General features: G+C 41.7%; 1 protein-coding gene across 1 annotated transcript; it reads right to left on the bottom strand.

The window, feature by feature from the left end:
• Positions 1-866: 866 nt before the first annotated feature.
• On the bottom strand, positions 867-23546 carry ciao2a (cytosolic iron-sulfur assembly component 2A). The gene is made up of 5 exons (XM_080505367.1): positions 23378-23546; positions 18506-18670; positions 10538-10587; positions 2304-2349; positions 867-1040 (listed from the first exon to the last, which is right to left on the bottom strand). The coding sequence occupies exons 1-5, from the start codon at positions 23499-23501 to the stop codon at positions 940-942; spliced, it is 486 nt and encodes a 161-aa protein (XP_080361493.1). The 5' UTR covers positions 23502-23546; the 3' UTR covers positions 867-939.
• Positions 23547-25829: the final 2283 nt, after the last annotated feature.

The raw sequence follows: 25829 nt of genomic DNA, 5'->3' as shown, positions 1-25829 counted from the left end.
AATTATTACCGACACCACAAACCAAATATAACCCCCAATAATTGCATTTAAAACACCACAAACAGAAACTCCCATAATTCATTGCAGCTATCGGCTGCACTGAGGAGCTCAGGATGCAAGGCATGATGGGAATTCATGTTTTGTGTTGTTGGAGGTTATTGTGGGTTGTTGTTGTGTTGATTGTGTTTATGTGTTTTTGTTCCCCAGTTTAGGGAGTAATTATTTCATCTAGTTTATTTTGGTTTGTTAGAATGTTGGTGTGCAACCATGAGTGATGAATGTGTTGTGTGGAGTGTCGTCCGCTCTGAAGATCTGGATGAGAAGTTAGAGTTGTCAAAATAAAAGCTTCTGGTTGTTCAGCTGTCAAATAGCAGTCTCCAGTAGAGCAATTCTTCCATATATAATGTGCACCGGGTGATAAGGCGCACTGGCAGCTTTTGAGGAAATTTGAGGTATTTAGGTGCCTTATAGGGCGGAAAATACGGTACAAAAACAGCAAACAAAACAAACAATACCAAGAAAAAAATACAAAGATCTCCAAGGCTTTGTTCCGTTCTTCGTTATCTTTCAGGAGCTGAAGCTCCAGACGCTCCTCTCGTACAAAATCTTTCAGTCTGTTTGAGGAATAAACTGAAGGATGGAGAAGGAGGTGAGGTGACGACCTTTAACCCAGCTGGGCAGGTGACGACAAAGACCGACTGCTGTTAACTTGGGAGGATATCCAGCAGGGAAGGACGAGTCTGTTGTTTGATTCTTTTTTAATCTTCCCTGAGTTTTCAAGCTCGTCCCGGGGAGGAGTCCAGAAACGACACAGACAAATCCAACAAACAACCCCCCCCCACACACACACACACACACACACACACACACACACACACACACACACACACACACACACACACACACACACACACACACACACACACACACACACACAGCTCAGTCGTCTGGTTCAGTGACGCACTGCTCCACGATCTCTCTCAGGTTGGGGTTTTCCATGGCGGCTGCCACTCGCTCCTTGTCGTTGATCTGCTTGTTAACTGGAAACACAAACAGATACAAAAGTTATATAATCAACACAATTAGGATTCTTATGGTTTCATCTTGCCAAGTTGTTATTATTTGTTTGGTATAATATTTATTTATTCATTTACAAAACATGACAATTTACATCATTCAGATTTGGTGATGTTGAAGTCTGTTTTGTAAAAGGGGAATCCCCAGAAGCACAAAGCTTATAGACAGGGACCCACATGTTAAATACACATACAACCAAAAAGCAGAAACACCAGGATGCAGAATGAAAAAGGAAAACAGAAATTACAAAAACTTCACTCATGGGGTGAACTATAACCAGCAATACATTTTGCTTAAAAAGCTTTTTAAATGTGTTAAGAGAATGCTTTTCCTGTATAGTACTATTAATCCCATTCCAGATCTCTGGGCCTCTACATGCTACACTAAAGCTGGTACACTTTAAATGATGATTTTTCCCTGTTAATACAGGTTTCCTCCTCGTGTTGACCTGGCAGTCTAGAGTTTAATTTATGCACTACATTATATATAATACAAGTATTGTGAAATCTGTTGCACTCAGTGAGCTTCAGAATCTTGAACCTATAAAAAAAGAGGATCTGAAGGAGCAGTAGTATGCCCATGATATAACACGTATAACTTTCTTCTGAAGAATCTCCAGTTTTTCAAGATAAGTCGGGTACATGTTACACCATACGACGTTGCAATCATTTATATATGGTTCAAATAGAGACCGATACAGAGTTCAAGAGGATGAAAATGCCTCAACTTGAAAAACAGACAAACATATTTAGATAATTTATTCATTAAATATTCAATGTGTTTTTTAACATTTTTAAATCCATCTATGTATACGCTGAGGAATTTAGTACTCTCGACTCTCTCAATTGCTCTGCCATTTATTCCAATCTGTATCTTTTCAATATTTGTAGAGCTTCTATTTGAATGAAATATGATAAAAATGTGTTTTATTTATATTTAAGAATAATCTACTACATTTAAACTATTTGTGTACATTGACTAATAAAGGACCAGAGATCAAAATGGTTACATTTTCCTCTAAATTTCAAGAAAACCTTTTAATAATTAGTAAACCTTATGGCCAGAATTAGTGGCCCATGAGCCTATTTCCTAAAACGAATAAAGTACTTAAATACAGTAGCATTTAATGGTGGAATGATGCTCATTCTAGCTGGCTCACTTGGGTATCATTTTAATATAAAATTTTAATATTATTTTAATAACAAACAGACATAAATCCCACTTACTGTCTTCTTCAGTAGAATGGGTCCCTTCTGAAATGTAGATCTCCAACTGAAAGACACAAAGAAATTGAGATTAAATAAGCTGCACATTTCTGTTTGTATTTAATTCCACAGTGAAAAAAGTAAAGTGGACTTTTGAAATACCGTATTTTCTGCCCTATAAGGCGCACCGGACTATAAGGCGCACCTACATTGATTGACATAATTTACAACTACCAGTAATACTAATGATAATAAACTAAACTACATGAACTAAGCAACAAAAACACAACACAACACAATTATTACCGACACCACAAACCAAATAGAACCCCCAATAATTGCATTTAAAACACCACAAACAGCTGCAATGAATTATGGGAGTTTCTATCGGCTGCACTGAGGAGCTCAGGATGTCCCATCATGCCTTGCAGCGACAAATTTTGTGTTGTTGGAGGTTATTGTGGGTTGTTGTTGGGCTTGGTGTTGTGTTGATTGTGTTGATTGTGTTTTTGTTCCCCAGTTTAGGGAGTAATTATTTCATCTAGTTTATTTTGGTTTGTTAGAATGTTGGTGTGCAACCATGAGTGATGAAGGTGTTGTGTGGAGTGTCGTCCGCTCTGAAACTCCGGTTGCGAAGTTAGAGTTGTCAAAATAAAAGCTTCTGGTTGTTCAGCTGGCAAATAGCAGTCTCGAGTAGAGCAATTCTTCCATATATAAGGTGCACCGGTTTATAAGGCGCACTGGCAGCTTGTGAGAAAATTTGAGGTATTTAGGTGCACCTTAAGGGCGGAAAATACGGTACATCTGCAAAGAACAGAAGAACTTTATCGTACAAAAACAGTCCTAGACTCCCAGTGGAGTTTGAAAAGGGGTGGCAGCATAGAAAAACTGGCTCCCAGCTGTAAGAACGAAATGATGCCCCAAACACTTGACTATTCCTTAAGACACAGATACCTTATTGTAGATTTTACAGGCAAACAAAAATGCCATAAAAATAGGAAGAAAACACCAGCTGAGAGTAAACTCAACAGTGGAGAAAAAGATTGTCAACATGGAGAAGGCCCCATGTCAGACGCGCACCGCGACACTAGCCTGGGTGTGATCCCGACAGAGCTCCGTGGATTTAGAAAAGACTCCAGTGGGTAACTATGCAGCAGATCAGAGGGGAAAAAAAATGAATCAACAAAAGAGTGGAAGGAGCAGATTGACATGGCAGAGACCCAAATCCTGATCACAGAAGAAGTTCTGTCGGAGTTGGTGAAGTTTCAGGTGGAAACACCTGGAGGTGTTGCAACGTGAAAAGAGTGAAAGAAGGTGCTGCAGAGAATGTGGACTCGGCAGCGGCTTTTGTGGAAGTCCTCCTAATTAAAGGTTTGGAGCTTCCCCCGTCCACAAAACTGAAAATGGAGAGGATGCAAGTCCGGAAACCTCCCAACGGAGCCAGATCGAGATCCATAGTGACAAAGTTAAGTTTCAAAGTGAAGGAGGGTGTGATTAAAACAGCATGATGTAAAAAAGGATTTGATCTGGACTGGAAAAGCATACATCTTGGGTGTTACGGAAACTGAGGGAGTATGCTGAAGCCAAAACCGCTCTGAAGGACAGAAATATATGACGTCAAACTCCGTTCCCCACACAACAGAGCTTTCTAAAAGGATAGTACTGTGATATACAACTTGGCGGTTGGTGGCGAGAGGCATCCCGGTGACAATGCCAAGAGGCCCAGCGTCCCTCCTGGATCAGATTCATCAGCTCACCTGATGATCCAGTGGAAAACCTGTGCCCATGTTCACAAAGCGTCTCAGGGAGCTACTGTCTTAGCCTAAGGCCCAGTTTACACGACAACGTTTCACGTGACAACACCTAATCCGTAAAAAAAAAAAAAAAAAGAACAAAAAAAAAGGAGTGTGTTTACACTGCAGCAGCGGACACAGGGACAATGATGTAGTTAGCATGCCTTGCCATGGGAAAGCGCTGTTGCTTGATTTTGTAATGAAACCACACAGACGTGTGCAAAGAAGAATACGCTATAAACATGAAGAAAATGGAGAGCACCTGACATCTGCATGGACTGATGACGCATCGGATGCTATCAGGGGAGACGCTCAACTATAAAACTGCTGATATGGATGATAAAGCTAGAATACTGACCGTGAGACACACCACGCACCATGTTTGTTTACAAGTGATGGAAGAGGAAGGGAAGGGGAGAGTTGCGCATGTGTAATAACAGGCTAAATAGCCTCCAACAATCTCTGCAGGAGGGATGAGCGGCTGTGAAAGAAACTTTCCACCTTGGGAGCTGGATTAAAAACTTGGCGGATACAGTGGATCTGCACACTGGTGCCGTGTAAACGAACCAAAAGTGAAGAAAGTTTTGAGGATAGACTCATAAGCGTTGTCGTGTAAACAGGGCCTAAGAGTTCCTTAGCAAGGAATCTTAGCTTAATAGAGACTCAGGAAGTTTCTAAGAGCAACTCTTAGAAAGTTGCAACTCTTGACAGCAACTTTTATCTTAGTGAGGAGGTGTGGTCGACCCCGTTCCTCTGCATGATGCATTCTGCTGAACGCTGTGATTGGTTCATAGAGAAAGGAAGACAGAAAAAAACCTCTGTATTCCTAGTAATGAATGGAGAGTAAAATTAACCATCAAATATATTGGGCTGCATTAAAAATGTGTAATCAAGAAAATTATTGAATCTCTATTTGATGAAGCTTTAATTTGTACGCAGCTTAAAAATGATTGAACTTGCCTCATTCACATGTTGAGTATTGCATTGACTTGACTATTGTTATCTTTTCTGCACCCGCTGGTTATTTTGACCACTTAATGTATTATAATGATTTTAATGGAGGTCGAGATGCAGCCGTCATCAATCCCAGTGACTGACCACCAATGTGGGTCTGTGAAAGAACCGTAACGGTCAGACTGACACTCTGCTGATGGAGGGTTGGGACAAACCCAGTCATCACCACTACACTGCTGCAGCTCACCTGCAGACAGGTGTCACTGTGTTCTGCTGCAGCTCACCTGTAGACAGGTGTCACAGTGTTCTACTGCAGCTCACCTGCAGACAGGTATCACAGTGTTCTGCTGCAGCTCACCTGTAGACAGGTGTCACAGTGTTCTACTGCAGCTCACCTGCAGACAGGTGTCACAGTGTTCTACTGCAGCTCACCTGCAGACAGGTGTCACAGTGTTCTGCTGCAGCTCACCTGCAGACAGGTGTCACAGTGTTCTACTGCAGCTCACCTGCAGACAGGTATCACAGTGTTCTGCTGCAGCTCACCTGTAGACAGGTGTCACAGTGTTCTGTTGCAGCTCACCTGTAGACAGGCGTCACAGTGTTCTGTTGCAGCTCACCTGTAGACAGGCGTCACAGTGTTCCACTGCAGCTCACCTGCAGACAGGTGTCACAGTGTTCTGCTGCAGCTCATCTCTAGACAGGTGTCACAGTGTTCTGTTGCAGCTCACCTGCAGACAGGTGTCACAGTGTTCTGTTGCAGCTCACCTGTAGACAGGTATCACTGTGTTCTGCTGCAGCTCACCTGTAGACAGGTGTCACAGTGTTCTACTGCAGCTCACCTGCAGACAGGTGTCACAGTGTTCTGTTGCAGCTCACCTGTAGACAGGTGTCACAGTGTTCTGCTGCAGCTCACCTGTAGACAGGTGTCACAGTGTTCTGCTGCAGCTCACCTGTAGACAGGTATCACTGTGTTCTGCTGCAGCTCACCTGTAGACAGGTGTCACAGTTCCACTGCAGCTCACCTGTAGACAGGCGTCACAGTGTTCTGTTGCAGCTCACCTGCAGACAGGTGTCACAGTGTTCTGTTGCAGCTCACCTGCAGACAGGTGTCACAGTGTTCTGCTGCAGCTCATCTCTAGACAGGTGTCACAGTGTTCTGTTGCAGCTCACCTGCAGACAGGTGTCACAGTGTTCTGTTGCAGCTCACCTGTAGACAGGTGTCACAGTGTTCTGCTGCAGCTCACCTGTAGACAGGTGTCACAGTGTTCTGCTGCAGCTCACCTGTAGACAGGTGTCACAGTGTTCTACTGCAGCTCACCTGCAGACAGGTGTCACAGTGTTCTACTGCAGCTCACCTGCAGACAGGTGTCACAGTGTTCTGTTGCAGCTCACCTGCAGACAGGTGTCACAGTGTTCTGTTGCAGCTCACCTGCAGACAGGTGTCACAGTGTTCTGTTGCAGCTCACCTGTAGACAGGCGTCACAGTGTTCTGTTGCAGCTCACCTGCAGACAGGTGTCACAGTGTTCTGTTGCAGCTCACCTGTAGACAGGTGTCACAGTGTTCTGCTGCAGCTCACCTGTAGACAGGCGTCACAGTGTTCTGTTGCAGCTCACCTGCAGACAGGTGTCACAGTGTTCTGTTGCAGCTCACCTGCAGACAGGTGTCACAGTGTTCTGCTGCAGCTCATCTCTAGACAGGTGTCACAGTGTTCTGTTGCAGCTCACCTGCAGACAGGTGTCACAGTGTTCTGCTGCAGCTCACCTGCAGACAGGTGTCACAGTGTTCTGCTGCAGCTCACCTGCAGACAGGTGTCACTGTGTTCCACTGCAGCTCACCTGTAGACAGGTGTCACAGTGTTCTGTTGCAGCTCACCTGTAGACAGGTGTCACAGTGTTCTGTTGCAGCTCACCTGCAGACAGGTGTCACAGTGTTCTGTTGCAGCTCACCTGTAGACAGGTATCACAGTGTTCTGTTGCAGCTCACCTGTAGACAGGTGTCACAGTGTTCTGTTGCAGCTCACCTGTAGACAGGTGTCACAGTGTTCTGCTGCAGCTCACCTGTAGACAGGTGTCACAGTGTTCTGCTGCAGCTCACCTGTAAACAGGTGTCACAGTGTTCTGCTGCAGCTCACCTGTAGACAGGTGTCACAGTTCCACTGCAGCTCACCTGTAGACAGGTGTCACAGTGTTCTGTTGCAGCTCACCTGCAGACAGGTGTCACAGTGTTCCACTGCAGCTCACCTGTAGACAGGTGTCACAGTTCCACTGCAGCTCACCTGTAGACAGGTGTCACTGTGTTGTTCTGCTGCAGCTCACCTGTAGACAGGTGTCACAGTGTTTTGCTGCAGCTCACCTGTAGACAGGTGTCACAGTGTTTTGCTGCAGCTCACCTGTAGACAGGTGTCACAGTGTTTTGTTGCAGCTCACCTGTAGACAGGTGTCACAGTGTTCTACTGCAGCTCACCTGTAGACAGGTGTCACAGTTCCACTGCAGCTCACCTGTAGACAGGTGTCACAGTGTTCTGCTGCAGCTCACCTGCAGACAGGTGTCACAGTTCCACTGCAGCTCACCTGCAGACAGGTGTCACAGTTCCACTGCAGCTCACCTGCAGACAGGTGTCACAAGGTGGAAGGACACTGAGGAGAGTATCTCTGGGGAAATACCAATGCAGGCACTATTAAGGACAAAAGACTGATTAAAAATCAGATGGAAAGGGAAAAATAAATAGATCACATTAGTTCTCAAAACATGGTTAAAGATTATTTCTAGAGTTGGCTGGATGAAAGAGATGAAAATGCTGAGATGGGGCTCTCATGACTTTCCCAAAAATAAGTGCTTAAAGAAATGGGCTAAAAAGGGCCTCTCTTCATACTGCAGTTTCTTCCACAAAGACAATCTGAGCAATTTTGCACTGAGGAAAGAGTATGTGTTGGATAACAGTGAACACTATAGATTCCTCCGGGTCGCACACCATTCAAACAGCTATAATTACAATGGACAGAGTGTTTAAAAATACTCTACTGAATGTTTTTGTAAGATCTTATAGGGAAGAGTCGGGACTCAAATGAATTCCAAGAGTCTATAAGGCACTCCATTAGGTTAACGCAACAAGCACAATTTACATAAAACAACTAGAATGGGCACTCGGCAGAGAACATACCCTCACCAATGCTGCATTTGTTTGCAGAACTGAGTTAGCATGATAGTTAATTCAGAAACGGTTAGCCGTTAACATCCCAAAATCTAATCGATTGGTACTTGGATACTGACAAATCATCCCTGAAAATAAAAAATAAAAACTGAAGGCAGGCTATTATTTTCACAGAACAGCTGAGAAAAATTCAGAAGGATATGTTGCAGACAGTAGCCTCTGGTGATCATCATTCTTCAATTGAAGCCATTATGTTAACTTAAATACAGTGCATCTAGAGACCACATTACAACAACATTGCCCTTTTTAGATTGAGAGGCCCCTAGTAATGAACATTGTTATACTTTTAAACAGCTAATGAATAGAAAGCACTTCTTAAGATGATGCTTTTATGAAATATGTTGGGATCTCACAAGACCACAGAAAGTTTGTTCATTTCTAGGGAAAGACAATTTTCATTTGTCATGATACAGTCATGACATGAATTCGGACCCAGGAATGTGATTGGCCATCACACCCAGGGGGGGGGGGGCTTTTGTCACTGCAGATCCATGCCAATCCTCCCCAGCTTTCTGCTCACAAGACACTTCCCCCATGCACTCAGCCAGTCGCCGATTGATTGAAGCTCTCAGGATTTGACACCTTCAAATCCACAAACTTTCAACAAAAAGCCTGCAAAATCAGTCTTGCAGTGAGTCTTGCAGCGAGGCTTCTCCTGTGAACACCCGGGGGGAGCTGAATTCCAGCAGCTCAGCTCACCCAGCGTTAGCATCCAGCTAACACTCACCCAGCATTAGCATACAGCTAACACCAGAGGCCTGCAACCAGGGGCCTTCACTCCTCAACTCCTCTGCTGACCCACCACGAGGGTCAGACCTTCCCCTGAGCCAGAGACCAGCACCCAGAGTCTGATCTCCCATCAACCAGGAAAACCAACCAGTTCCTCCAGGACGGACCAGGGAAACGACGCCTCACAGAACTTCTTTGTGTTTTTCCTGAACAAGCAGGAAAACCATCACAGACCTGAGCGACCAGCTCCTCAGTCTGGACAAAAGGAACAACCAGGAGCTGCAAAGAAGGACTCCTGAAACATCAACTCCATCTTCTTCTCCTCAGCCTGCAGAACCAGCAACCACAGTTAGCAGGAGGTGCTAACTACAGGAGAAGACACCAGCTTCCCTCCAGCAGGACAACAACTGAACTCCTTCAAGGAAGTGGGAACAACAACTGGGCTTTACCTGAGATTAGTTAAACCTGATGCTATGATAGAACTGTTTAACTTTATGAAGATGTGTTGATTCTGTTACAGTGATTGAGTTCTATAGATAATGATATTAGGAGCAGTGATCATAGATAACTAGTTAACTCACAATCCTACACATATCACATCAAAGACAACATCACACAGTAACTGAACACCATCTGACGACTCCTGACGTTTTACAAAACAAGTCTCATTCACATCAACTCATTCTAGAAATGGTCCTTTAGCAGAGACACACAGGAAGCAGATGCTAAAGACGAGCTTTTTACTAAATGTTTGGAATCATACTTGCTGTGTTATTAATGAGCACAAAGGTGAATGAAATGTCGACCTCTTCTGTGTGAAGAACTCCAAAATTCTTCAAGCTTCAATTAAGCTTGTTAATTCTGGTAATTGTAATTAATTTAACTATTAATTCAAATTCCTGATTAAATGTTTAGTATATCTTATGAGACTGATAGAACTGAATTGGCTATCAGTTCCTGTTAAGACAGGTGTTGCTCTGAGGTATCTGATACAGATCAGATTACATTTTCAATAACATAATTAATAACTATCTTCGATAATTATTCATCATTATTGATAGCCAAGCACAACATAAATGGTTCCTAGTGATCCTTATGAGGTAAGAAATCCCTACACTTGTAAGCAAATACTTAATTACCCCTTTTAGAAAATGAATGCGTTTTGAGGCAGGTTTACTTGAAATGACAAGCAAGACTGAAAGTCAGCTTAAGCTTAGGGAAAATTTAAGCCAATTTCAACATTTTAGGATTGTGCCTAAAAAAGACAAAAAATAGTTTTTTTAAGCCATTAGATTTTCAGTCATCATTAAATATGAACATATCTAAACATTTCTAAACATTGACGACACCATTCTCCTCCACCACCTGAAATACACCATTGGATCCTCAGAGTCAGTATATGACTGGTGTTGATGGCTGATGGGCAGAACTCAGCATGTGGCTCAATTATACACAATTTTTTCGGTGGGACCACCCAGTAACAAAAAGTGTGGTGGGACCGCGGCTAAAGTGTCATTTGTGGCTGGGATGCAGTAATCCTTTAATGAGGTTCTGTTGTGAGACTCACCTTATGTTTGAAAGGCAAACATCGTTGAAGCTTCACTTGTAAACACAAACCTGCAGACACAGAAAACATCATCAGCCACCGTTCACAGACAGGAAACTGCAATACTACAACACTCAGGGAGAAATGTTACAGGAGGAAATACTACAAGAGGCCTGTACAACAACACTGGATTTTCTCTTATTGGCATAACGGATAAAAGGATTAACCCTGGGTTTTACGTACTACGACACTCCCTCACTTCTCACTGGGATACATTTCCCCGGCAACCGACTCTGAGTATCTAACCTGTTCTGGAGAAGGTTATGTTCTCAATAAGAGGTCAGAGTTCTGCCTCCTGACCAATCAGATCGCTTGGAAAATGACCCGCCCATTCTTAAAGGATGGTGATTGGTGCACGAGTTCAGTGCTGAGATGAGCAGCGGAGATGAGAAATTAATTTAGAACAATCTTTTCTACATAATAAAAAATCCTGGCCACTGAGGCTTTGAAGGATGTTTTTGTTCTTGACTTGTTCCAAGTCCGTTTTTCTCCACAAGGGTTGATCTGGAATAATAAGGTTAATGATCTCACCTGACAGAACTGCACAAACATGAATTTATGGAACCAGAACTACTCCTGTCGTCACGGTGATGAATTAATATTCCAACACAAAAAACTCACACAAGAGAAACTCATCCTCAAAACAACTGGATGGAAAATCTAAACTAAAAGAAGAGCAGTGAGGAAGTTCAGCCCGACACATTTCTGCTGTAACAAAATGAAACTGAGTGATCAGCATATGGCAGTCTGTTTATATTGCAGATTATTTAATATTTTATAATCTCATGAAGTCAGCATGAACAAGTCAGGAATGTTCTGGCTTTGGCTGCAGCAGCAGTGTTGTTTTCATCCTGGTGGATGTGTTTTAATTCTTCATAATCTCAGAGAATAACTGCACCTTCAGTAATCTGTAAACTGTGCTACAGGATCAATCTGTGTATGACTGGTCATGTGCTCCAAGCTCCGCCCCTTTCATGTGAACGCGCACACGTAGGTCTGGGTTGAACAAGAGAGTTGATAATCTGCTTCGTAGTAACGGTGATCAGGATCCAAAGTGTCTGGATCAGTTAAACCAGGAAACTGATCCTGGATGTGTGGATCACGGTTTGCAGTACAGGCCTCTGGAGTCTGCTGGGAAATTGATTAGAGTGACGACAAGATGTGTGCATCAGTCAACACACATCGTGTCCAGTTTTTAAAATATGCATTCATTTGCTAGCTAAGTGTTGTAACTTTCAACTATGGCTGCACTATACCTTGACCTATCACAATATCAACATGACAACTTTTCGGTAGTTTGTTCTCCAAAATGTTTGTCAAAGCTTGACTTTCAATATCAATACATTGTGTACAAGCTCTTGAAATGTTCGTATTTCTTTTACAATCAACTTTACACAATTCGCATGCAATACTCAATAATGTCATACAAATCCAGATTAAGTATATGATGTTGATGTCTTTCCACGTTAAGTTTTCTTCTTTCAAATAACAGTGCTCTTCCTCTTGCTTCTAAATCACTCAAATAAGCCATATTCAGGGCTTGAATTACATTTTCCAAAACGGGGGGAATTCTCCCCAACCTGCTTCACATGGGGGAGCAGTTATCAACCTGTAAACCAACGTTAGCTCTGCCACAGACACAGGGTCTGCATGCTAATCTTTGCTTTACTAACTTGTTAACTCACAATCCTACACATATCACATCAAAGACAACATCCCACAGTAACTGAACACCGTCTGATGACTTCAAGTGGCATTCACATAAACTCTGTAATAGTCCTATTACAGAGAATCACAGGAAGCAGACACTAAAGACTAGCTTTGATGTTCCATTGTTCTCCAGCACATGGACGAGACCGAGGACAGACTTCCTGCTCTCTGATAACCTCCATTTGGAATGTAGTTTCTTGTGATCCGCCATCTTGTTTTGTAGTTCCATCACACATCTCACACTCCCCTTTTCCATGCTCTTGTCTTTCCTCGTCTCATCTCCTCTGCTGGGGCTTTTCCACCAGAAAGAACCAGGAGCAAGTTCAGGGCCGGTTCCAGGGCCAGTTCTTAAATGAGCACCGCCAAAGAACTGGTTCTTTTTCCACGGTTGACAGAGTCAAGCGAGAGCCACGTCATTACATCACTCCAAAACGTGATACGCAGGGTTGGGAAGGCTACTTGAAAACTGGAATCCGTTACAATGACAAGTTACTTGTCAAAAAATTTAATCAGTAACTTACTCTAAGTACTAAAATAAAAAAGTAACATACCAGAGTACTTTGTTACTTTTGGATTACTTCACCGTCAAACATAAAAAAGAAAGACAAGAAAGAATAGAATGCGTCGTCTGCTTAGTGACATCTTATACACAGCAGATACAAATTGCAGTAACAGAACAAGTTTTAAACAAATGAAAACTCAGTAACCAATCAGGTGTCTAACACTGATTGTATTTTAAAGAATCAAAACTAAAATACAAATAAAGCTTTCAGTTTCTATTCAAGAAAATGTGCCCATATTTTCCAAAACACTCTCTCTCTTGCTCTCTCTCGTTTCCTCGTTGGTTTAAAATTTTTTTCTTCCAGACTAAATATAAATGTTTGATAGGTTTGAGAGGCTGTGTCTGGCAGCCTCAATCACTGATTGATAATAACTAACAACCCGCTGGACCCGCTACTGAGTCAAAGAGCAGACTTAAAAGAAAAAATAGTTATGGAGCGTGTCGCCATGAGATCCTCTAAACCTATTGAGAACGTCTTCCTACCATCAGCACCAGTACTGGTATTGGCAGGTTACTAGCAGGTTATGAGCTAATAAAACTAGTTGACAGAGTCCAGGTGTGTTTCAGTAAAGTGAGCAGGTTTTATCCTACCAGATGTTTCTTCAGGTGAGACGTCGAGTTCCTGGACGTTCACATCATTTCCACTGCTGGGAGGCATAATTTGCATTGTACAGAGAGGTTAAGAGACTTCTACGATTTTAAAACATAGTGATGAGAACAACTGGTGCAGTATCCATGGCAACGCATCAGTGTCAGCCTGAAAGCGTCAGGAAGTGTCGCAATGCCAGCAATGCAAAGTAACAGCTGCAGTTCTAGTTTATTCCATCTGATTTTCTATTGTAATCCCGCTCAGTAATCCCAGTTTTTATCCAATATACCTGTAATGAGATTACACATTTCTTTAACGTACTGTAATGGATTACAGTTAAAAAAAATGTGTATCCTAATTACGTAATGCCGTTACAAGTAATCCATTACTACCCAACCCTGGTGCTACGTCACTGATTTTGCCGAACAGCGCTGACAGTGCTCATATAGAAGAAGGTGGAGACGGACTGGCCTGAGTCTGGCCTGAACCTCGCATGGAGACGAAAGAGAGTGTTTTTTCACGTCCGTCTCCGTCCAGAGCCATGGAGTGGCCAGAGAGAGAGCGAGAGAAAAAAAAACATGCGTGAATGAGCTTGGGGCTTATTTTTCAACACGTGGGCATTACATAGTGAATTTCTGCTCCTTTCACTTTATTTCTGGACGTGTCTGAATCAAATGCTTCAACATCAGGAGGAATGGCGGTGTAGAATAAAAGAACGCAGCTCTCCTGCAGTTTGTAATGGAAACCTACGTAAACACATGCTGATTAAAGTTCTCTTTCACATGAAACCATTAAAAAGCTCATTTTATGGTTAAAAAAAATCCAGCTTTCATTTACAGTAGTATGTAGCTTGGCTTTTAGTTGCTGATGAACCAAAAGCATCGCACGCTGCATTGCGCAGCGGCTATCAGCCTGCAATCATAACGCAGTCATAAAATGGTCGTAACGCAAAACAAGACATGAAAATGAAGTTAGTTAGAATGATGTAACGATGAAAAGCGTGAAAACAATGGAAAACTGCTTCTAAATTCTATATCTAATGCAGCTAAGAGCACAGTCGAGGAGCTCCGCACCTTGAGAGCTGTGTCACTGCGATAATTCCCTTCTATTATTAATTTTGGGGAGCAACTGATTACATCGTTCCAATGCTTTATTTTAATTTTTTTTCTCAATAACCACTTCGGGGCTCCATGTTCATTGTAGTTTTCAGAAAGCTGGTTCGAGTCTCTTCCGTCTTTCAAATAGCGATAACTCCAGCGATAACTACACCCCCACCTGATGACGTGTCTGGCTCCAGCCTGGTTCTTAGCTGGCCCAGTGATGAAGTTGAGCCAGCGTAAACCCAGTTTAGCCCCTGTTACGAACCAGTTTGGGTGGTGGAAAGACAAAGGACTGGTGCTAACTCTGGCCCTGGCTCCAAACTAGCCCCTGATTCTTTCCGGAGGAAAAGCCGCCTGCTTCCAGCTATTAACACAGAGATTAAAGCAACAACATATTTGAGAGCCTGAAAAGTTATGCAGGATATGATATTAACACATAATGTTACCTCAATGGATCAAAATGGACCTCAACCGGATGCAGCAAATGGTGTTTCTTTTGTTTTCTTTCTACATTATCTGAACTATCTACATTACTTTAGTTTTGTTGTCTCTTTTGTTGTCTCTTTGCTCTTCTTTAGTGAAATATATATTGTTAAACAAAAACAGTTTCATGTTATATTAAAATTACGATCAGAGAAATTACAATTGATTTTTTAAAACACTACATTTTGTGTTGCAGGTATATCATCTTAGAGTTTTCTTCCCTTATGGTACACGGCAAAAAACTAGAAAAACAGCTCAGGATTTAGTCACCCCCTGTCTCCCTCATCAACTGCCTGCTGCTGGGGGGTTAAATTGTGGTTAATTTTCCTTAGGCAATGGCTTCTGCGCATCGTGCAACAACAGCTTGAAGTTCTCCAGTTGTTATAATTTGTATATGTAATAGAGAATACGAGAGAATTAATGACTAGTTTTAGACCAAAAATGTATTATAGTATCATACATTAAATTATGTTATTCAGTGACCAGAGTACACCAATAAAAAGACACAAAACTGATGCATGACAGAGTCCAGTAATGTAGAACACAAACTGACAAAATGTGTATCCAGTTTGTTGTCGCTAAAACATTTTGGAAACAAGTGTTGAAGCATAATTCCTGAACATTCAAATGTTCTTATTTCAGGTGTCTGATTGAGGGACAGCTTCAGGAACTTGCTCACCTACATTGCAGTAGGGAAGCACCGATCCACGTTTTTTCACTTCCGATTCGATCCCGATACCCAAATGTGGATATCTGCTGATACTGATACTATTCTGATACCAGAGCTGTTTGCTTTAATATTATTCTTATCATTAGGGACTGAGCCGTAAGGCCCAAGGCCTACAAAGGGGGCCTGGGCCTGGAGGCCAAGACCCCATTGTTTTTGTGAGGTTTCTTATTATTATTATTAGGGACCTCGCGAAAGGCCTGGCCTAAGGACAGGTCCCTGTTGTATTTCGTACGCCACCGAAGTGCCAGGCGTCTGCAGCCTTCATTCGTCATATCGGCTGCAAAAACACATGGAACGATAGGGGAGATTCTTCTGCTCAAAAATTTTGAACAAAATTTTCCGAGCCCATCTGGTTTTGTTTTTATAAGCCGTCCAAGTTCCAAATGCCGAATTCCGCTTTCTCCCTCCTCCGATTCAAATACATGGAAAAAACGATATTCCTCCTCAAAAAGCACTGAGATCGAACACCCCGTACAACTCCCGACTGTGGCTGAACTGTGACTCTGAGGAACAAAACAAGCACATAGTCATCACAATGAGAACTTGCCAAACAGGACGATGTGACATATGTGATGAAAATTCCATAACAAATCACCTTTATGACGAGAATTAACGTTGGAGTCTTTTTTTTTTTCACCCGCGATTTTACCATTGAGTCGGATGGAGCAAAATCGTGCCGTTGCGCCAAACTGCAGCCCCTAGTGTCTACAGTTTACCTCTGACTGCTTCCAAACCCACACAGACTGAAAGACGACAAATTCTCCTCTCAAAAAATGTGACTTTTATCCAGATATTTGCCCGAAAAGTGTGGATTGAGAAGACTTGTTTCCAAAATATTTGGATAAAATCCCTCCTCTCTCACTCTAATGAAATCACTAACCAGTGTAACTGTTCCTCCAACTGCTGTGTAATTCGACACCTGTGCCCGTATTCACCAAGCGTCTCAGGGAACTCTTATCTTAGCCTAAAAGTCCCTTAGGTTGCTATGTATGATGCAGACTGCATCATACATAGCAACGGGGTCAACCACACCTCCTCACTAAGATAAAAGTTGCTGTCAACTCCTTGCTAAGAGTTACTCTTAGACCCTTCCTGGGTCACATTTAAGCTAAGAATTCCTTGCTAAGGGACTTTTAGGCTGAGGTAGGAGCTCTGAGAGACTCTGAGACGTTCTGTGAATACGGGCAGTAATGAATGGAGAGTAAAATTAACCATCTTAAAAGTGTCTAATCATGAAAATTATTTCATGTCTATTTTATGAAACTCATAAATAATTTGATTTGTACACAGATCTAAATGTATTCAACTTACCTGATTCACGTGCCAATTATTATATTGATCTAAATGTTGCCATCTTTTCTGTCAATGCTGGTTATTTGTTCCACTTAATGTATTTGATTGTAATGGTTCGATGCGACCAGAAATAAATTGTGCAAACATGCACAAAGGTGTTAAGGATATCTGCATTGAAGTCTTGGGCGTGGGGAAACTGTTATTTTAGTCTGTTTTGTTGGTGGTATTTTCTTCTTCCAGAGGGCTGTACTGGAATAGGTAATGTCCAGGATGGACATTCTTCTGAAATGCAGTTGGCCTTATTTTGTCATTTTGACAGTCAGTTTGAATATCTGGGGTGGGGTCACAATCTGATAACGCATGCTGCTGCCTTCACCGCTTGTTTTTACACTGTACAACTCACAGTAGGTCATACTCTCAGCAATAATCAAGTTTCTGGCGAGTTCGGCTAAAGTCAAAATTAATGTTAAAAACGTGATTTTGTCAAGCGACACTATCTACCATGATTGATCAGCACATCCTCAGCAGTATCTGGACATGATGCATCGACAGAGTAATTTGACACTTCTCTCCTCAACTTCTGTTATTGAGGTTTAGCACGTTACGTCAGAGGTCTCCCTAATTTTGACAAATTCACCAGACTTATTTGAATATGCCACACAGGTGACAGAATATACAGAGCATAATGGCCCATGTTTATTGTATTAATGATGGGGGTGTTTTTGCTCTAATAAAATTAGTTCAATCAGAAGGAGTAGAAAGCCCTCAACCCTAATGCATTAGGTTGTTTTCCAGGAGTCTACTATATTATAGAAAATATCTTATCTATCTTTGTTTTGCAATGCAACACTACCGTTATCTACTGAGCAGATACAATACACAGGTAACACAGTAACTTAAATAATCCCAAACTATGTCAACTGAAAGCTAAACGGTATATCCTGACATCACAATATCATGATGCACAAAGTACATGACGCAAAAACGTGACGTGAAAAATGTAATTAATTCACATAAATAATGCAAATACTTCACCACATAAGTGTAATTGATTGACGGTCCAAATACTGTACCTGATGCCCACTGCACAGAAGTCAGAAAGACAAAAACCAAAGAAAAGAGACCAAAAGTGACAAATGCAGCTCGCAACAGCTGCATTTGCAGAACCCACATGTGGCAAAAAAAAAAAAAAAAAAAGAAGAAGAAGAGCAAAACAAGAACAAACAGCCCAGTCGTAACTGGTATGGATATGGGGCAAGGCATAAACACTGTTATTTCTAAAAAAATGGATGCAAAAATACATCAACATCAACAAAGGTGTTTGTATCGATGGAAGATCATATTGTTGTTGCAAATCGCAGGGTTGCCTGATATATAAACCACACCTATGGGTTTTCTACAAAAACTAAAATCTGTAATCTCTCAGACTCGAGTGAAGTCTATAATCAGCTCCATGACTCACCGATCAGAGTAGCCAGAGAGCAGTGAGGAACTGTTGGGGAAAACTTGATTATGATGAGATACTCGTCCTCCCCCAGCTCCAGGACCTCAACGCACTTCTCGGTCACCACCTCCAGCTCCTCCAGAGTGTTGGGCTTCTCTGGGTCCCGGATTGACCGGATCACATCTGAAAACAAGACGAGGATGATGATGAAGAAACCCTCAACACTATCCCTGTTTTAGACCAGGGGTCCGTTTCACGAAGCTTAACACCGAGCTTTGAGTTGAGTTACACTGAGACAGAAAACGTGGAGTTTTCGGTTTCACGACACCGGATTTTGATCAGTTTGATGAACTCAGAGTAGTTTCACCTGGAGTCAAGCGCGTGCACCACGACTCTAAAAAGACCACATCAATGGAGCCCCGATTCAATGAGTCACCATGACAACTGAGACGCGGAGGGCGGAGTTTTTGACGCCAGTGGAGCAGGAAGTATTGATCCCATCATATGGCGAATATGAACGTATTAAAAAAAAACCAAAATGCAACGTTGCAGCGGCTGCTAAAGAGAGGGAGGCGGCGTGGAAGAAGATCGCTGCTCAAGTGAATGCGCAAGTTCAAAAGTCTTTGTCATCGCAACATTATTGCAAGGGAATACTGCTTGATGGTAGCTTATTAATTTATTCCTTTTAGGTGCAATTCCTCGGGGGAGAAGCCTCTTGGCAGCAGCTGAAAGTGAAATATAAAAACATTGTCCAATCGGGTAAGACCGCTGCTCATTTAATTGTTAATCAATACATTTCTTAACGTAATTTCGATCATGTGTGACATTGTACAGTAAATATCAAGTGGCCATTTGACTGTGAGGTGTTTTATTCCAACATAATGCTGTTTTCAAACACATAAATGTCTTCTCACCCATATCATGTGCTGTCAAATAACTAAGGCTAAACTAACGCAGACTTTACTCAGCCAACAGAAAGAAGGCAGATGTAAAACGGGTGGTGGCCCAGCACCTCCACCTTTAATGACTGGAGTTAGCTAGTTAGCTTGCTAACATCAATAGTCATATCTACAGTACAGCACATAAACATCAATCGGCGCAAACGCATCTATTTTTATATTTTTTACGTATTAGGTGTTGTCACATGAAACGTTGTGTAAACGGGGTACTACTGACATTATCAGAGAGGACAGCATCCCTGCATATCAGCATTCCATTTTTTTTAAAAAGCAAGGAATATATACTTTTCTCACCTTATCACTATGGGAGGGGGGGGTATCCTAGTATCCTTTATAAGAACATTAATTCTGTTATCAGACCCCCAGCTAGCCAGCCTGTTGAATTCACCCCAGAGCATTGTGAGAGACATCTCTCTTATTTTTAATAAAATAGTGGAGATTCAATAGAACCTTATAGCTGATCTTGCGGATCTAGATTTGGACTCCTACTCGCCACCTCTCTCTACTCTAGACCACTTTGACAAGACTTCCTTGTCAGATCTGGAACGTTGTTCTTGTTAGACCATCCACTTGCCTTTCAGATTGCATTCCCACCTGGTTTTTAAAAGCTGTACTTCAGACAGCTGGTCCGGATATTTTGTTCATTATAAACTGCTCCTTGTCCACGAGAATCTGCCCCTTGTCATTTAAACATGCAACCATTTACCCAAACAACCATAGGCAGACGGACCTGAGGGGCGGGACACTTGTGCTCAAAAAACGTATACTTGCGGAGGAGAAAAATATTAGATTTTTGAATTTTTTAACTCATTCTTTTATTTTGACGGTGCTGCAAGGGTCCTGTCAGAGCCCCGCCCCCTCCTTCAGCAGCTCTGAGGGTATGTCATAATTGTCCCTCCTAACTCCTTATCTATTGACTTTCACTGAACCCCGGAAGTGTTTTGTGTAGCATCCATGATAAGGACTGTCAGAATTCTCAATAAGCAAAGAAAAGGAGGCTGGTTGCTTCCTTTAGAGCCTCTTCCAGCATAGGAAACACTGATGCCTCCTTTAGAGCAGGTGTCCCAAACGCCTGACCCGCGGGCAACTTGCCGCCCACGAGACGATATTTTGTGGCCCCCACCTTAATATGAAAGTATAATATTAGAACGGCCCTCTAGGGGAGCGGATCTCGGATGGTGGCTTGTGCGGCCAAACTGAACACAAGAGGAAAGACTTCTGCTACTTGCTAATGATGTGACGTCAGTTGTTACACACATCAAACTAGAGTTGTGATGTTCACAAACGAACCGAATCTTTTGACCGGCTCATTAACTCGAACGATGGAAACGGAGTTGCATTTAGTTGGGAGCTGTTCATTTGTTTCCTCTCTCCCCGAGTTCACAGCTACGGTTCACACAATGAACACGGCTCATCACGAGGCTTCAAGGGCATGTAGTACACATGCCAGGCCTTTAGAGGCGCTGTGATTCACCAAACACACAAAAAATACAAAAGAAGACAGAGCACATAGAACTTTAGAAGTGGATTCCTCCTCATAAACCTCTATATAACTCTAGTTGTGAAGGTCGATGGCCGCACTCGTCCTGCAGCTCCACCAGAGCTCGTCGTCCCTGATTGTTCTGGTTATTTGATGACATCACAGACCGCGGTGGGAGAGAGGGGGGGCGATTCTTTTTCCCACAGATGATCGTTTTTGCCGACTATGACGAATTTGCGGAAGGACGAGATGGAGAGGCCATAAAGCATGGAACTGCTTTCTTATTTTGGGAATGTCATTTATTTTGTTTACACTTTATTTTGTTATTGGTTCTGGTTCAGAGTACAGGGACTGATCTCCTGTTTTTGTAGGTCAGGTATAGGCTACTGTTCACCAAAGGACAGTTTAGGAGTCCTCCTTAGGAGTCCTCCTTTAGGCTCTATTTCTATTCTTTTTTTTTTTTTTAATAAAAATAAACATTTTAAATATTGTTTTGAGTTTTTCTGTATTGTTAAAAATGTTCTTGTCTGGAAAGTTTGCATTAAATGCTTTTGCATGGAACTTTATTGTAGCCTGCTTTGTTTTTTTATTGTGTTTTGTTGTGTATAAGTGTTTAGGTGTTGCATGAATAACAAGTCAAAGTAGTCTTACACACACTTTATACAAAGGGTAAATAGTGAGTTCACTGTCAACCCAGAGGGATATGGCAGTGGAATATTTGCAATTAATCCATATCAGACTTTAAAATCTTGACCACACACACTGTCCACACATGTCAAATGAATCAATATTTCAGAGTAATTCAAACTCAAATATTGGTGGGAAATCTGAGTTCAAAGTTATTCTGATCCAAATCTGAGCCCATCATTCCTCCTTATGATTACTTCCAGAATAAAATTAATTAACCACAGGCTGGCTTCTTAAAAGTGAAAAAATATAACAATGCGCCAAATGATGCTTTTGAATGGCTTTTTGAGATGAACACATCCCACAGACCAGGCTCTCTCCTAAAGGCCATTCATTCCATCTCTACATCAAAGGACTCAGTTTCAGTGGCTTCAGACTGAGAGGCTCTGTACGTTGACATATTGCAGTGAACAATATAGATGCATGTGACACATCGGCAACATACCTACTGCAAAAGCTTTTATTTTAACACAATAATGGGAGCACCTTGGCAGGAAGAAACTACACATAAAACCCTCCAAACGACTGGTTGCCCACCCACAACTAATAAACCAAACTAAACAAGATGGACTAACTATGAACTAAGCAACAAAAACACAACACAATCATTACCAACACTACAAACCTAATATAACCCCCAATAATGACATCTAAATCACGACTAACAGAAACTCCCATGATGCATTGCAGACAACACAGAGCTGATCACAGAGCTGATAGCTATTGTGGGGACAGCAGCAGCAGACACTGAAAACATTTTGTTGTTGTTTTTTTTTTAATTGCAGGACTTCTTTTGAACAAGGTAAAACGGTCTTAGGGAACACAGCCACGAATATGGCTCATTTATAACGTCACCTTGTTCGTTTACATTCATATTTAGGTACAAAATCTGTTGAATGAAATTATCTTCATCTTGGGATGGTCACTGGTCCTTTACTTAACTGCTACCTTGTCAGTCTTCCCAAGCATTTATTTCTGAGTGGTTTGCTGCATAGCTAATTTTTGACATTTCTGCTTAAACTATTTACCGATCTGTCAGGTTTCCAATATGTGTCCCCAAAAAAAAGATTGTCACACCAATTAAGGATTTTTATTTGAATAGTAATCCAATGGGATGAAAAAAGGTTAAATATTTATCTTCAATTCTGGTCAGCATTCATATACTGCAATACCAAAGCTTATTAGGGTCAAAGCACTAAAAATGCAAAGACCCTATTTACGTTACTCGAGTTACATTATAGTTTTAATTGATTAAACTTTTAAACTATTAAACTTATGATGAATTGTTTAAAATAATTATTTAATAAAATAATCACGATAGATCTCCCAAAATTAAAAGTAAACTATCATGCTGAGAAAAGGCACACATTTCATCACAATTCTGCAAAAATTAAAACACATTTAATATTAAAAGTTAAGATAATACAGCATATTATTATGAGCATGACACGGTGATAAAATACACACAATATAGTTGACAAACTATTAAACCATTCATCAAATTAAATTAACTGACTGTGATAAGGTTATTTTAATAAGAGCAATACCATTTTTCCCACTCGTGAAGCATGAACGCAACGAAAATGTGACAAATCGTTCAGTTTGAACGTTTTGAAGTGAAACTATCACTCAAAAACAGATTTTTAAAGCACCGTGTTGAAGGTTAGCGAGTACCCTTTATTAAGGAGAATCATCAATTATATTCCCTTCTCGGATTATGTGGGAATTGACTTAACTTTGGGTCCGCGGGCCTTCGACACTTACCATACACTTCTAACGCTTTTTCCTCCATTTTGGGGGTTTTCAGAACATTCCTCTTATCCACGAGACCAGACAGCTGTAAGACTTTAGTGACAGTTAACGATACGAAGCTGAACACTAGTGCCATAGTTCGATTAACGCCATAATATCAAAATATATATAGATAACCGGGGACCACCACCGGGACTTTGACAGGAAACACAGGCGCTTCCGTCGGTGGGAGCAGCGCGCTGCTTTCTTAGCAGATCTCAGCCCGTGTGGATAGGCTCAACCAGCCGCGGTAAGCCGTGAGCGCCAGCAGAGCGCGAGCAGCAGATCTTTGATTCATGCGGCAGCGTCGTCTCGCTTCCGCTTTGAGTTTGAGTTTGCGCTCAGATGAAAGCAATCGAACGACAAACAGAACGAACGCTGACTTTGCATTTAAACTATAAATTACCTTCATATTTTTTTTTTTTTATAAATTCGAAATGCTTGATTTATTTTTCACGTTAATGTCTACCTTTCTTTGAGAGATAATTCAACACTGGTACAACTATCACCAACTTTCACATGCTTTGACGAAGGAGAAATGAAAAACAAAACTGGTATTTATGCATTTACTGCTGAAAATGCAAGTGTGAACGCTTAGAGCAAACTGTAATGCCTTTTCCTGTTTAAAAGGCTAACACATTCACACATGGGATTTTGTTCATGAAATGCTGTAAAGCTGTTTGAGCAGCCTAAAGTGCTATTCAGAATCACATTTAAGCATTTACACACATATTTACACGTGGCTGACATGGGAATTAAGCCTATAACCTTCCAATTGGGAGATGACGACTCTATGAACAAAGCTATACTGGTTGAAAAAATATTTCCCCCTCCGCTAAACATGCACAAAAGTAGATATTTTTCAAAAAGTTGAAAATATTTCAACAAGCTAATACATAGCTCCATTTTTCTGAAAGAGCTACACGGTTTGATATGTGAATTGTCAAAATCAATTGAACATTGGAGGAGTTGAAAGCAGTTGAAAGATGTACAGAACTGTTATAATAATAATAATAATAATAATAATAATAATAATAATAATAATAATAATAATAATAATAAAGATTTAAAAAACAAAGGTGTTAATGCCATTGCATTCACACTAATAATTAGTCTCATAATGGGAATATCAGGATGGGTGAAGGGAAGTTTAAAAGCTGGGATAAAAAAAAAAATCCACCTAAAAACATGATTGTAAAATTGATTCTTGAAAAAAGAAAAGTCCACAATCTGCCAGGTCTTCATATTCTGCTTTGCAGCAGAAGCTGTCATAATCAGCAGGCCCACCATGAAGGTATCTTCAGACCTCAACACTTTAGATCAGTAATCACATTACTTTTTCAAGGTAACTGTGGCAACACTGTTGGCAACTTAACATGATATGTGTTGAGTAATCGTGTGTTTCCCTGAATGCTTAGATGAACTGGTCCCCTTAAATGTTGTCATTGTGGGACTACATGATATGGTCTCCTTTGGTAAAGGAAGCATCAGTGTTTCCTCGGCCAAGGGAGGTTCTAAAGGAAGCCTCACTGTTTCCTAGGCTAAAGGAGGCTCTAAAGGAAGCATCAGTGTTTCCAAGGCTAAAGGAGGTTCCAAAGTAAGCATCAGTGTTTCCGAGGCTAAAGGAGGTTCTCAAGGAAGCATCGGTGTTTCCTCGGCTAAAGGAGGCTCTAAAGGAAGCATCGGTGTTTCCGAGGCTAAAGGGGGCTCTAAAGGAAGCATCAGTGTTTCCTCGGCTAAAGGAGGCTCTAAAGGAAGCATCAGTGTTTCCTCGGCTAAAGGAGGCTCTAAAGGAAGCATCAGTGTTTCCTTGGCTAAAGAAGGCTCTAAAGGAAGCATCAGTGTTTCCGAGGCTAAAGGAGGCTCTAAAGGAAGCATCAGTGACCCCTAGGCTAAAAGAGGCTCTAAAGGAAGCATCAGTGTTTCCTAGGCTAAAGGAGGCTCTAAAGGAAGCATCAGTGTTTCCTAGGCTAAAGGAGGCTCTAAAGGAAGCATCAGTGTTTCCTCGGCTAAAGGAGGCTCTAAAGGAAGCATCAGTGTTTCCTCGGCTAAAGGAGGCTCTAAAGGAAACATCAGTGTTTCCTCGGCTAAAGAAGGCTCTAAAGGAAGCATCAGTGTTTCCGAGGCTAAAGGAGGTTCTAAAGGAAGCATCAGTGACCCCTAGGCTAAAAGAGGCTCTAAAGGAAGCATCAGTGTTTCCGAGGCTAAAGGAGGCTCTAAAGGAAGCATCAGTGTTTCCGAGGCTAAAGGAGGTTCTAAAGGAAGCATCAGTGACCCCTAGGCTAAAGGAGGCTCTAAAGGAAGCATCAGTGTTTCCGAGGCTAAAGGAGGTTCTAAAGGAAGCATCAGTGACCCCTAGGCTAAAGGAGGCTCTAAAGGAAGCATCAGTGTTTCCTAGGCTAAAGGAAGCTCTAAAGGAAGCATC

Source organism: Blennius ocellaris, assembly GCF_963422515.1.
Source record: "Blennius ocellaris genome assembly, chromosome: 11".
NCBI classification, from domain to species: Eukaryota; Metazoa; Chordata; class Actinopteri; order Blenniiformes; family Blenniidae; genus Blennius; species Blennius ocellaris.
This window is presented reverse-complemented; position numbering and strand designations above follow the sequence as displayed.

What these genes read in the sequence shown, in the direction of transcription:
- ciao2a (XM_080505367.1), bottom strand. Translation starts at nt 23,501, where the DNA reads ATGGCACTAGTGTTCAGCTTCGTATCGTTAACTGTCACTAAAGTCTTA. An exon ending in CTCTCTGGCTACTCTGATCG is followed by an intron (nt 10,588 to 18,505) that starts GTGAGTCATGGA and finishes CTGTGTCTGCAG; the next exon opens with GTTTGTGTTTACAAGTGAAG. An exon ending in GTTTGCCTTTCAAACATAAG is followed by an intron (nt 2,350 to 10,537) that starts GTGAGTCTCACA and finishes TGTGTCTTTCAG; the next exon opens with TTGGAGATCTACATTTCAGA.